Here is a 13,748-nt window from a genome sequence, read left to right on the forward strand (position 1 = left end):
TCGTGTTTTGCAGTAATCGTTTTATCTCAGCTCAGATTCAAAAGCGTTCTCGATAATATCATGGCAAACTTTTATTTCGTGTTGCTAGAATCTTGCTATAAAATGAGTGTTCTCTTGTCGTGGTTCACTCGGTCGTTGTTATAATTTTATAATTATAAAATTATCATTTTAGAGTGGTTGACCTGAAATAAATTGAAATGTGACTTGTGAGCCATAAAGCTAGAGACTTGTCAAACTTTTACACTTCGTCTGTTGTTTACACATAGAAGTAAACTAAATGCAAAAGAAGCCCTAACTTACCCTTGCAAGTACAACTGCTTGGTCATCATCGACTGGTTTAATTAATAAGGTATTTAGCCATCCAGAGACAAAGAAGTTATAGGTTTCCATGGACTTACAAGCCTTCATTTGAGAGTTATCGACCCACGAAATCTGCCAAACCAGATAGAACGCGATTATCTGGGTACTCGATGGTTGGTAGAAGCGTCTTATCTTCAGAAAAATTCAACTTTTTAAAAATAATATGGGTCAAAACCACACATATCTATGTTCTCTTTGTATCGAATCTTCGCTTGACCGTTCAAATCGTGGTAATACTGAGAAAATTCAGCAGTGTTTACAGACACGCTTTCAGCGGCTGCCATCCTAGTTGCTTTGTATATCCACCATCATGGCGGACGCTCATGACATAGCACATTTTGATCACGTGGTTGCAAGTCATCTATATCTGAGACAACCATAAAGATTTACAGACATCAGTCAGTTGGGAAAACTAGTTGCATGTATCAGTAAGAATGTCCATAATAGAGACCTTGAAAACTGACATGGAGATAAGTTTATCCAGCTTTAGACTTTTTTGCAGATCGTTCCAGCCTTTGGCTGCAGCAGCTTGGAATGACAACAGACCGAGCACGCTTTTTGTTTTGGGAACTTTCAGCAGAATAAGATGCAGCACGGGCGTTCTAAGCAGCAGATGTAGTTTGTAACAAGTGGCGCAAATAAGGAGACAGACAGACCTTGGAGGGTTTTGTTAAATGAATATGAACCACTGGATATTACGATGGGTGGGTACGGATGGCCAAGTAAAGGAGGAATAAAGAGTACAGTGATATGTTTTAAAGGAGCCATTCGGAGCAAATCGGATAACAGAGTGATAAAGAACATCACTCCTGGAGTTTCTGGACTACGCCCTTGCAGGCTGACCTAGATAGAACTTTACCATAATCTAACATGGGAAGGCTGGTCATTTGAACAAGAGCCACTTTCGCAGACCGAGTGAAAGTGGAGCACATCCTATACAAGAAATCATAACCTACTGATATGATGTGAGAAGGACAGAGTGCTGTCTAACCAGATACTCAGCTATTTATATTCAGTGACCTGGTCTAGGACAACCCCGTCGAGAATGGTGGGGACAACACCTTTCCTACCAAACCACATGACCTTGGCCTTTAACAAGAGGTTTAAATTCGAGAAAGCCTGCTGGATCCTAAAAAAAATATCCTGAAGTGATATAAATACTGCATCAGGGGAGGGACCAGAAGCATAAAGGACGGTGCCATCAGCATAAAGGTGAATAGATGAGTCGCCAACAGAGGAAACAATGTCATTTATATAAATATATAGAAAATAGGCGGCACGGTGGTGTAGTGGTTAGCGCTGTCGCCTCACAGCAAGAAGGTCCTGGGTTCGAGCCCCGGGGCCGGCGAGGGCCTTTCTGTGCGGAGTTTGCATGTTCTCCCCGTGTCCGCGTGGGTTTCCTCCGGGTGCTCCGGTTTCCCCCACAGTCCAAAGACATGCAGGTTAGGTTAACTGGTGACTCTAAATTGACCGTAGGTGTGAATGTGAGTGTGAATGGTTGTCTGTGTCTATGTGTCAGCCCTGTGATGACCTGGCAACTTGTCCAGGGTGTACCCCGCCTTTTGCCCGTAGTCAGCTGGGATAGGCTCCAGCTTGCCTGCGACCCTGTAGAAGGATAAAGCGGCTAGAGATAATGAGATGAGATGAGATATAGAAAATAACATGGGCCCTAGGATCGAGCCCTGAGGTATACCCTTAGTGACAAAAACATTTGTTCTGATTTAACGTGTTGTAAGGTAGTCTGAGAACCACACCAATGATTGTTCAGAAATGCCAATGCTGCTCATCTTACCAAGAAGTGTAACATGATCAACCATGTAAAAAGCCTGAGCTAAATCAATAAACGTTATTTGGAATCTAGAGAATAAGGTGTGCCATGAAGAACTTTGGGGGCAGCAGTGACACAGCCATGACCAGATCGGAAACCAGATTCAACACCAGATGGGATATTATAAACCAGATAATTTATAAGCTGTTTATTTACAAGTTTTTCCCAACACCTTTGATAAACAAGGCAAAATAGAAATCGGCCTATAGCAGCTGAAATCGTCTTGATCTCCTCCCTTAAAAAGGGAGGCACTACAACTGTTTTCCATGCCCGAGGGAATTCAGCTGTATGGACAGGGCAGGAAGATCTGCGATGGGGGCTGTGATGATGGGGGCTGCCTTAACAGCTCATCCAAGACCACACCCTCTGAAACAGCCTGTAGGGTGAAACTTTGCTGGGTATCGAGGGAGGCTGGAGGGTGGGGGTTGTAGGATTAGAAATGTGCTCTTTTGGGCAAGGAGGGAGGGTGGGGGGAGTAGTTAGGAAATGGGAATAGGGTCACAGGTCTTATGTTATTTTGTTATTGTCTATGTATTTTTTGTTGTTGTGTTGATTTTTTTTCGTGTGTGTGTGTTTGCCATGTTGTTATGTTTACCTACCCTTCCCAGTGTAGTATTTTGCTTGTGTCTACCTGCCCTACCCTACCTATCCTTGACTTGCAAGTGACGTCAAAGCAAAATAGAAACCCGGACATCAGCCATATAGTGGATATATGAGTGCGGGGTCAAGCGACATTCCATACAAAACATAGTCAAGCATGTGCAACTCTTTTTGTTTTTCCATTGCTTTAAGTATTCTTTTAGCTATGCCATATCTTTGTGCTGTATATGGTTGTGGTCACAACAGTACTCGTGACTGTGGCACGTTCCGATTTTTTAGAATTCCGTCCGTGATTCGGAAAGAGGGTGATGAAACTCTGAGGCTTAGTACGGAGAGGAGACGAGGGGATCAGGACACTTTGTTCAATGCCATTTCGTCCAATAGTTAAGACATTTCATCCAAAGCCTTTTTCATATGCACTATCAATTCTTTTATATTTCAGGTATTCCGGTGTTCGCGAACGAAAGCCCCGTGAAAACGCTGCTTCGTGCCTAAAGATTTAATATGATCCAGCCGGCTTTAAAAAGTAATAACTCAGCCAAGGGAGCTCACAGCAAAGCCAAATTTTACAGGCACCTCCCTCTAAGCTTCCCCCTTGGAAAGAGCATGGTCTCAGGTCGGTGGGATCGGGATTCGGCCCAGTATTTGCAAACGAAGCCCCTGCGAGAGCACTGCTCCACACCTGATGATTTAATACGATCCAGCTGGAAACACAGACATGCAAGCGAGCAGCTTGCAGTGACAAGGGCGTGAACTCATCCCAGGGTCAGCAAGTGGCACGGGCCAACATGGTTACCCCACTTAGTACGCTCTTTAGTGTCGAAGTGCACACACTATGGCACTCATTTGCTTTACAAAAATGTGTTTTGCTTTGGTCAAATTCCATTGAGAATTCCTTCTTTTTTCGAACAAACAAATACCTGAAATATAAAATAATTGATAGTGCGTATGAAAAAGGCTTTGGACGAAATGACCTGTATTCGTATTTGATGCATCTTATCTTCAGAAAAGTCTGACTTTTTTAAAATAATATGGGTCAAATCCACACAGATCTATCTTCTCTTTGTATCGAATCTTCGCTCGACCGTTCAAATCGTGGTAATACTGAGAAAACATAGCACTGTTTACAGACACGCTTTCAGTGGCTGCCATCCTAGTTGCTTTGTATATCCACCATCATGGCGGACGCTCATGACGTACAGTAGCACATTTTGATCACATGGTTGCAAGTCATCTATTGTTCTTGTGCATACCCGCTGCAGGGACTACAGATGGAAATGAGCTAAAAGCTATACTCTGGTGCAATACATCTTTTCTCATATACTTGAGTTTAAAGGAACAGTCCACCGTACTTCCATAATGAAATATGCTCTTATCTGAATTGAGACGAGCTGCTCTGTACCTCTCCGAGCTTTGCGCGACCTCCCAGTCAGTCAGACGCGCTGTCACTCCTGTTAGCAATGTAGCTAGGCTCAGTATGGCCAATGGTATTTTTTGGGGCTGTAGTTAGATGCGACCAAACTCTTCCACGTTTTTCCTGTTTACATAGGTTTATATGACCAGTGACATGAAACAAGTTCAGTTACACAAATTGAAAAGTGGCGATTTTCTATGCTATGGAAAGTCCGCACTATAATGACAGGCATACTAACACCTTCTGCGCTCTTCGACAGCGCATTGATATCTGAGCTCCATATCAATGCGCTGTCGAAGAGCGCAGGAGGTGTTAGTACGCCTGTCATTATAGTGCGGACTTTCCATAGCATAGAAAATCGCTACGTTTCAATTTGTGTAACTGAACTTGTTTCATATCACTGGTCATATAAACCTATGTAAACAGGAAAAACGCGGAAGAGTTTGGTCGCATCTAACTACAGCCGCAAAAAATACCATTGGCCATACTGAGCCTAGCTACATCGCTAACAGGAGTGACAGCGCGTCTGACTGCGTCTGACTGACTGGGAGGTCGCGCAAAGCTCGGAGAGGTACGGAGCAGCTCGTCTCAATTCAGATAAGAGCATATTTCATTATGGAAGTACAGTGGACTGTTCCTTTAATGTCTGTTGTACATGGTCCCTGGCAAATAAACAAAATAAATAAAATATAAGGGGGCAGGAAGTCTGGTAGAGTGGTTCTAGTGAGAAGGTGCAGGTGAGTTGGGTAATGGGTCTAAAGGAAGAAAAACTATTTCCTAGATGGGGGGGCTATACCCTGAAGACATTTAGGTTTGAGATCTAAAGCTGAATATGAAACAATAGATCAGAATTTCAACTTTCATTTCCTGATATTTACATCTAGATATGTTAAACAACTTAGAACATGGCACCTTTGATGGTTGACCATCCAATTTTTAGGTGAGCAAAAATATTGGAAAATGTACTTTAAAGTAAATTAAAGCAAATAACTGTTGTTTTCCTTGGCCGACTTGTTCACTGTCTGTCTGTTGGTACACCAGTGGTTTCTTTATTTTTCAGAACATTCCAAATTGTGGTATTGGCTATGCCCAATGCTTGTGCTCCCTCTCTTCTCAGCTTTGAAATGGCTTGCTTTTCTCCCATGGACAGCTCTCTTGTCTTTATGTTGGTTTATCCTATGCATCAACAAATATAGTCGTCACGGGTGAAACCCAGGGCTACAACCAGGAATACACATTCAGAGCTATTAACTGGTTAAACAATCAATCAATCAATCTTACAGAGCACATCTGGGCAACAAGAAACACCTGTCAGTCACATTTAAGTACATTGCTCACTTGAAAAATGGATGGGTTCAAACAAAAGTTGCCATGTTCTAAGTTGTTTAACACATCTAGATGTAAATATCAGGACGTGAAAGCTGAAATTCTGATCTATCGTCTCATATCTATCTTAGAATATCATATCTTTTGATCTCAAAACTCAAATGTCTTCAATGTATAGCAAAAAAAAGCATTGCCATTCCACTGTAGATATACAATTGTGACAGTTACATGTAAATTTACACAAGAATGATTTTACCTTGAAGATTGTGTCTGACTTAGAAGGTTTTTATAATATCCATCTCCTGTTTTCAAGCTGAAAAACTCCTCCCTCTTTCTTCTCAGAAAATTCAGCAGGTCACCATAACAGCAGTACTCTGTGATCACCAGAGTCGGGCCTGTTCCAGAGCAGAGTGAAAGGTTTTACAAATATTCAACAAAGGTTCCACGACACTGCGAGTAACTTGTTAATCTTAATCACTGCTGGTGAGCTGTTGCAGATGTGTCTGAACAATATCAGCCCAAATGGAGATCCTATCTCGAGCATGTTTCTCTCTGTGTAACCAAGACAACCGAGACTGTCATTGATAGGCTGCATGAATTTACAGTCGGGGTTAGAAAGAAATCAGGCCCAACTTCACTTCTTTATTTCATTCTTATAACCACCACTGGTGCTGTTACCTTTGGTTCCATAGAAATCCAAAATAATGTAATTAATAAACAACGTTTAGCCTTACTAGCTCATTTGTACCATACGGAGGCAGACGGGGTGTGGTCAAGAGTGAGGTATGAATGGGACGAGTCATGAAGAACGAGTGGGTAACTGATAGAGGTGTGACGATTAATCGATCCCCGATCTATCGATCCATTTCAATCCGCGATCCAAAAATCGATTAAAATTTAATGAATCACGATTCACTGATGATTCCCTAACAGTACCTAATTTCATCCCAATAATTCGAGATGCATAACAAATGGCATAATTTTGGTATTAAAAATTCAATTCAGGCGGTTAGTGCTGTCGCCTCACAGCAAGAAGGTTCTGGGTTCGAGCCCCGTGGCTGGCGAGGGCCTTTCTGTATGGAGCTTGCATGTTCTCCCCGTGTCCGCGTGGGTTTCCTCCGGGTGCTCCGGTTTCCCCCACAGTCCAAAGACATGCAGGTTAGGTTAACTGGTGACTCTAAGTTGACCGTAGGTGTGAATGTGAGTGTGAATGGTTGTCTGTGTCTATGTGTCAGCCCTGTGATGACCTGGCGACTTGTCCAGGGTGTACCCCGCCTTTCGCCCATAGTCAGCTGGGATAGGCTCCAGCTTGCCTGCGACCCTGTAGAACAGGATAAAGTGGCTAGAGATGATGAGATGAGATGCTATAATAATTTGGCATAGGATATTTATATCTACGTTAATCGTTGTACTAATTTCGTGCAAGAGTGTCACACCTGCGCACCTTCATGCATGCATCAGATGACAGACTCTCAGGCGCGCCGTAAACGACTCGCACCTACATAGGATTAAGGCCCAATCAGCACGCCTATATAAAGACTGTGAAAACGTACTTACTTTGCGAAGTATTGAGTTGCATCGCTGACACATTAACAAGCCTTATTTCCTTGTTTGGTTTCCTGATCCCTGATTTCCTGTTTAGACTACGATAGCCTGTTTGTGCCTCACTCGACCTGTTTCACTGTTTTACGATTTTGCCTGCCGTTCTGGATTGTTTGTCTTCACTTGTATTAATAAACACACCTTCTGCACTTCCATCCGTCTCCCAACCATCTCTGACAGAATACTTCACACTCCCTGATAAAGAGAAGCACATTCACCTGTTCATACGTCATGGTCAGGAACAAACTAATGTTAACAGCGCTGAAACAGCCACCGTCAAATGGTGCTGTTGGAGTCTTGTTCTTGGACTCGACTCGAAATTTTCTTTAATGACTTGGATTTGAGGGCGGCATGGTGGTGTAGTGGTTAGCGCTGTCGCCTCACAACAAGAAGGTCCGGGTTCGAGCCCCGTGGCCGGCGAGGGCCTTTCTGTGCGGAGTTTGCATGTTCACCCCGTGTCCGCGTGGGTTTCCTCCGGGTGCTCCGGTTTCCCCCACAGTCCAAAGACATGCAGGTTAGGTTAACTGGTGTCTCTAAATTGACCGTAGGTGTGAATGTGAGTGTGAATGGTTGTCTGTGTCTATGTGTCAGCCCTGTGATGACCTGGCGACTTGTCCAGGGTGTACCCCGCCTTTCGCCCGTAGTCAGCTGGGATAGGCTCCAGCTTGCCTGCGACCCTGTAGAACAGGATAAAGCGGCTACAGATAATGAGATGAGACTTGGATTTGACTTGGACTTGAACACTGGGGACTCGAGACTGGACTCGGACTCGAGGTTTAGTGACTCGACTACAACACGGCACCTCTAGTAACTGAATGAATGTGTCCACCTGCGTGTGATTAACACGGAGTATCTTTCTACACTTTGCGTATTGCAGTGAGCTGCTGCGTGGCAGAACGTGAGAGGTGGTGGTGTAAAATGGTGTGTGAGAATCAGTGTCCCAGACAGCGTTCTGCTGAGCTTGTGTGTATTTTTATCCCTGCTTGTGCCATCCTTTACATTCGAGAAGCAGATTTTGCTCAGTAAAAATAAGCTCAAGCTCTCAAGGTTCCACTGAACCACCAGATTCAAAAACCTGACTTTGAACTCTGTCTGAACTTGGAATGCGTTAACCTCTTACCTCCTATAGTACAGGCACCAAGCAGGTTGACAATATTCATGTGGTTGCCAAGGTAACTCAGAACCTTCAGCTCTGACATCAGAGCTTCCTTTTCAGTGGAGTGAGCGCTTGCTGTGGTCACACACACACACGCGCATGCCCACACAAACAAAAAACAAGGAGAAATCAGTACGGAGACATTTTGTGGATTTAATCAAATCAGTGGAAAGGGCTCTTGGACTGAAAAATGTGTTCTATGTCTGCGTGAACACACACACACACACACATACGCTTGAGCATCTTTACAGCAACAGTAGTGACCGTGTCAGGTGAGCTAAGACCATATGCTGTAGCTGCCACCACTTTACCAAATGCTCCAGCACCAAGGATTTTACCTGCACACAAACAAGTTTTAAAATGATTTTAAGAAATCATCATGAAGCATAAAGCATTTGTCTGTAAACTTAATTTAACATTTCTCTTTTCCAGGTGCCTCAAGATGCATTTGCCATATAAAATTTTATTCCCAATTTTACCAAAACGCAGCCTCTCTCGTGGAAATTCCCACTTGGGATCATAAGGCAGCTGGGTGGGGTCGATATAGGTATAGTTGTTGCCATGGATACTGTCAATCACCTTCCAGTGGATCTCGTACTTAGGTTTCTGTGGTTAAATCAAAGAGTAAGCAGGAAAGAGAATCGCTGTGAGGGAATTGAATTCGTGTGGCTTACAATTGGATTTTCATCTGAACCAAATCTGATTTTCAGGGCTAAACATTATATGCACTTAAAATATTATCTTTAATTAGTGTATTCTATATGTAATATGTCAGAGATTGATTTCTTCTGTGAAGCTTCAATTTCATATCTTATCGCCATTCCACGGCACATGTCTTTTACTCGTGACAGCACAGGTTCAGAGAAAAGCAGTGTGGTGCAAATCCCTTTATTGAGAGTTTGGTTCATTTAAAAAAAAAAAAAACATGGACACGGATATAAAATAATTGTTCAAATAAAAATGTGCTTGTTGCTGAATTTATACTTTTTAATATAATGAAAAGTTTGAATAGTTGAAGAAGTATTCATCCTGGTTTTCCCTTAGATTTGTTTTAAAATTATTATTATGAAATATATGTTTACCTGCATGTACTTGTAGAGGAGTATGATTAGAAACAACATGAGCAGTACAGAAGCTGTGACGACTCCAGTCAGTAGCGGGGTGAAGAGTTTATGAGGAACTGTGCGCTCTGCATGGAGGAACACAAACACATAATAATTACATCGTAATAAACATTAACTGGACGAATCAGTCGCCAGGGACCAATAGATTACGTGTTCGGGCTATTTGTTTTTCGTTCATAGTTACCTCGTTGTAACTGCACAGATAAACACGTTGAAGAAAAAATAAAGATGCTTGACAAAAATGTTATATTCTCTTTAATGTAGGATGAGCTATCCACCCTCGTCCTCATGCATGAGCTCGCAGATGCCAGCGATTGGCTAGTTTTGCTGTGATTGACAGGGGAGAGAATATGCCACATCCCACCCACCCATCCAGAGAGCGTGATCAATTTTCCTCTCTGGATTCGAACTTGCGATCTCCTGACGATAGGGTGTACGCTTTTAACTAGCTAAGTAGCTTGACATACATTATTACATCATGTTAGCTTCCAATTTTTAGCCTATTCAATTAGGTTTCCAGGTAACCGAATCATGCAGCACATTAGAGCGTTCAGTTACCCAGTGGTCCAGCTAATGAATTTATGATTGTCCACCCCTGCGTTGGGTCACACATGTTAGAGCTAAGTGTGGTTATGAATCCACGCTGTGCACACTCTGCACAAAATAATCCCTGCAAATCTGTTGAGTGCTATATGTGTGTCTGAGAAGTAAAGAAGGGATTAGCATGACCTGAGTGCTTGCCTGGATGTTAAGTTTCATCTTTCTCCCATTACTGTAATGTGTAGGAGTGTGTGTGTGTGTGTACCGTATATATGTCCACTATATAGCTCACCGCTGATGGAGAAGAGTGTATACGCCTGTTCTCCCTGTGTAGTTGCTACACACTCCAGGGTGTGGTATTTTCCCTTGGTGATGTTGAGGCGGCTCTCTACCTTGGTGCGGCCAAACTTTGACACAGACAAACTCACTATAGCTGCGTCCTCGTCTTCCTGTGTGGCGTTCATCAGCTGAGAACATCTGAAAGAAAAGAATGAACATTTCTGCATTTGGGTTTTTTTTTTTAGCCATCAAGCATGTATAATCATATACACTTGTCAGAAGTTTACATATAGTCCATCTTGGATATGAATGGCATGGCAATATTTGGGCTTTCAGTAATTTCTTTGAACTGTTCTTTTTCTGTGGCAGAATGATTGTACAGCATACAGCTTTAATAAAAAAAAGACACTAGAATTTGGTGCACAAGTTTTAATTTTCTTTGGGTTTTCTGAAATCAACACAGGGTCAAAAATTTGCATTTGGTCACTTAGATTATTAATTCAGAGGTGCTGAAACTTCCAAAATGTCTTTTATCTTGCCAAGGCCAAGGTCTCTTAACTTCTTGTTAGTGATCATGATTGACTACAGCTGGTATCTTCTCTGTGCCTTTATAAGAAGGGTTTGTTTACAGCACTCATTGGATTGACCAACACACAGTAAAATGGGAAAGTCCAAGGAGCTCAGTGCAGATCTGAGAAAGAGGATCGCAGATAAACACAAGTCCGGAATGTCTCTTGGAGCCATTTCTAAACAACTACAAATTCCAAGATCAGTTCAAACAATTGTATCCAAGTTACTGTAAGGTGTAGTCACTTTGCCAAGCCACTTTGCTTCAAGAAAACCCAAACTGTCACCCTCAGCTGAAAGGAAATTGGTTTGGATGGTCAGGAACAACCTGGGAACCACCATGGCACAGCCCTGCCATGAACTGGAAGCTGATGGATCACTGTCTACAGTTCAGATCACCATGGACTAAAAGGCTGCTATCCAAGAAATAACCCCCTGCTCCAAAATTGACACCTTCAAGCTTAACTAAAGTTTGAAGCTGACCACACGGACAAAGAAAAAGCCTTCTGGAGGAAAGCTGTATGGTCAGATGAGACAAAGGTTGAGTTGTTTGGCCACAATGACCACCATGTACAGAGGGACACTGTACCAGCTGGTGGTGGTGGTAGGATCATCATGCTCTGGGGCTGTTTTGCTGCCAGTGGAACTGGTTCATTGCACAAAGTGGATGGAATAATGAAGAAGGAGGACTACCTCAGAATTCTTCAGCATAAACCATCAGAAACTTGAACATGACTTGGGACTTACAACAGGGCAATGAACCCAAACACGCATCAGAGCTGGTTGTGGAGGATAAAGCAGGCTAACATTAAGCTTCAAACAAGTCCTGACTTCAACCCTATTGAAAATATATGGACCGTGCTTATAAGTTGAGTCCATGCCAACAAAAATAAATAAATCTTAAAAAAAGTTAATTGAATTCTACCAGTCCTACCATGAAGAGTCGTGAAATATCCAAGCAGAATTCTGCCAGAAGCTCCTTCATGGTAAACAAAAATGTTTGGTCAAGGTGAATCTTGCAAAGAGACATTTTACCTAAATATTAGGTGTGCTGTATGTATATTTTTGACTGTGTGTATAATTTTGATCCTGTGTTGATTTCAGAAAACCCAAAGAAAATTAAAACTTGTGCAACACATTCTAGTGTTGTTTTTTTTTAATTAAAGCTGTATGTTGTACAATCATTCTGCCACAGAAAAAGAACAGTTCAAAGAAATTACTGAAAGCCCAAATATTGCCATGACATTCATGTCACTGTATGTAAACTTCTGACCTCAACTGTGAACTCGTCAGCCGTGAACATAAACGTTTATAGTGTCGCCAGGGTTTTATATAATTTAAAGCAAATAATGTGATCACTGTAACTACCTTTTTTTTTACCTTCAAATACAGTATGATCATTAAAAATGCTTGAAAATCTTATTTTTGCATTAATGTGTGAATGGGCAGCACGGTGGTGTAGTGGTTAGTGCTGTCGCCTCACAGCAAGAAGGTCCGGGTTCGAGCCCCGTGGCCGGCGAGGGCCTTTCTGTGTGGAGTTTGCATGTTCTCCCCGTGTCCGCGTGGGTTTCCTCCGGGTGCTCCGGTTTCCCCCACAGTCCAAAGACATGCAGGTTAGGTTAACTGGTGACTCTAAATTGACCGTAGGTGTGAATGTGAGTGTGAATGGTTGTCTGTGTCTATGTGCAGCCCTGTGATGACCTGGCGACTTGTCCAGGGTGTACCCCGCCTTTCGCCCGTAGTCAGCTGGGATAGGCTCCAGCTTGCCTGTGACCCTGTAGAACAGGATAAAGCGGCTACAGATAATGAGATGAGATGAGATGAGATAATGTGTGAATCTGTTTAACATCTCATTCAACTGTCAGGTCATTGGCTTGTTATTTGATTGTGTTCACCTGTTTCGTGTTTGTCCTTGATAACTTTGCCTATACCCAATACCCTGGTGTTTCTGTGAAGGATTCTTGATTATATTCATGTGTTTCTGAGCCTGCTGTGTCCATGTTCTAACCAACTTTTTTTTTTTGTTTATTTGACGCACATTTACAAATATGCCGATGATTACCACCCCTATGGAATACTTGGAATATTCTGCAAGTCACACATTTATCAGGAATTTGAATGATCCAAATTTCCTGAAGGATACAGGGTCAATCTTTTTTGTGGCTACTGCCTCATAGAGGCGAAGCGAGGCAGTAGCCACTATGTCATCGTGTTGCAAGAATGAGTGTAACAATAGCGAAACTTCGTAACCAATCAGAACTTATCCTGATTAAGTTCGATTACCTGTTCTAATTCTTGATAAACTTAATATCCAATCAGAACCAGAAACGAAACAAGAGAAACCTTGTTATAACTTCGTAGGATTGGAAGATAATCAGCAGATAGTTCAAAGATAAACGAAATCCACCTCGTGGTTCGCCAAGGCTACTGATTCGATATCAAGTAAGTGGTGTTTATTTTAACAAAATTTACCTTTTGATTATCACAGCTTTTGTTTGGTCCTTCTGAAAGGTCAAATGAAAGGTTTTGTAAGCTTTTTTGAGCTTTTCGGCAGATATATTGAGAAGCCGATATCAAACTTCTGCTGTTCGATTTAATTTTTTAATTTAATCTTTTATTGTGGAGAAATAAAATGTGCTCATTGGTACTAAATAATGCTTCTAAGACAATTCATGAACAAGTGCTTTCTTACTGTTTTAAAAATATAGTTCATAGCGCTGTATTTTGAACAAAACACAGTAAACAAAATTGGTAACCAAAATACTACAAGCCCTGATGCTGCTCACAGCTTGGTGATGCTCGCAAAAGATGAGGCGAGTAAAACTGATAACATGTACAGTTAGGTCCATAAATATTTGGACAGAGGCAACATTTTTCTAATTTTGGTTCTGTACATTACCACAATGAATTGTGAACAAAACAATTCAAATGCAGTTGAAGTTCAGACTTTCA

The 13,748-nt window shown here is 42.1% G+C and overlaps 1 protein-coding gene across 1 annotated transcript in view; it reads right to left on the reverse strand.

The window, feature by feature from the left end:
* kitb (KIT proto-oncogene, receptor tyrosine kinase b) overlaps window positions 1–13,748 on the reverse strand; it is a 51,058-nt gene that overhangs the window by 9,372 nt on the left and 27,938 nt on the right. Inside the window, exons 9-14 of the mRNA XM_060916565.1 lie at window positions 10,243–10,427; window positions 9,369–9,475; window positions 8,766–8,892; window positions 8,520–8,624; window positions 8,251–8,361; window positions 5,785–5,923 (exon numbers count right to left, since the gene is read on the reverse strand). Coding sequence (XP_060772548.1) covers window positions 5,785–5,923; window positions 8,251–8,361; window positions 8,520–8,624; window positions 8,766–8,892; window positions 9,369–9,475; window positions 10,243–10,427 — 774 coding nt within the window. The remainder of the gene's footprint in view (window positions 1–5,784; window positions 5,924–8,250; window positions 8,362–8,519; window positions 8,625–8,765; window positions 8,893–9,368; window positions 9,476–10,242; window positions 10,428–13,748) is intronic.

Source organism: Neoarius graeffei, chromosome 3, assembly GCF_027579695.1.
Source record: "Neoarius graeffei isolate fNeoGra1 chromosome 3, fNeoGra1.pri, whole genome shotgun sequence".
In the NCBI taxonomy this organism is placed as follows: domain Eukaryota; kingdom Metazoa; phylum Chordata; class Actinopteri; order Siluriformes; family Ariidae; genus Neoarius; species Neoarius graeffei.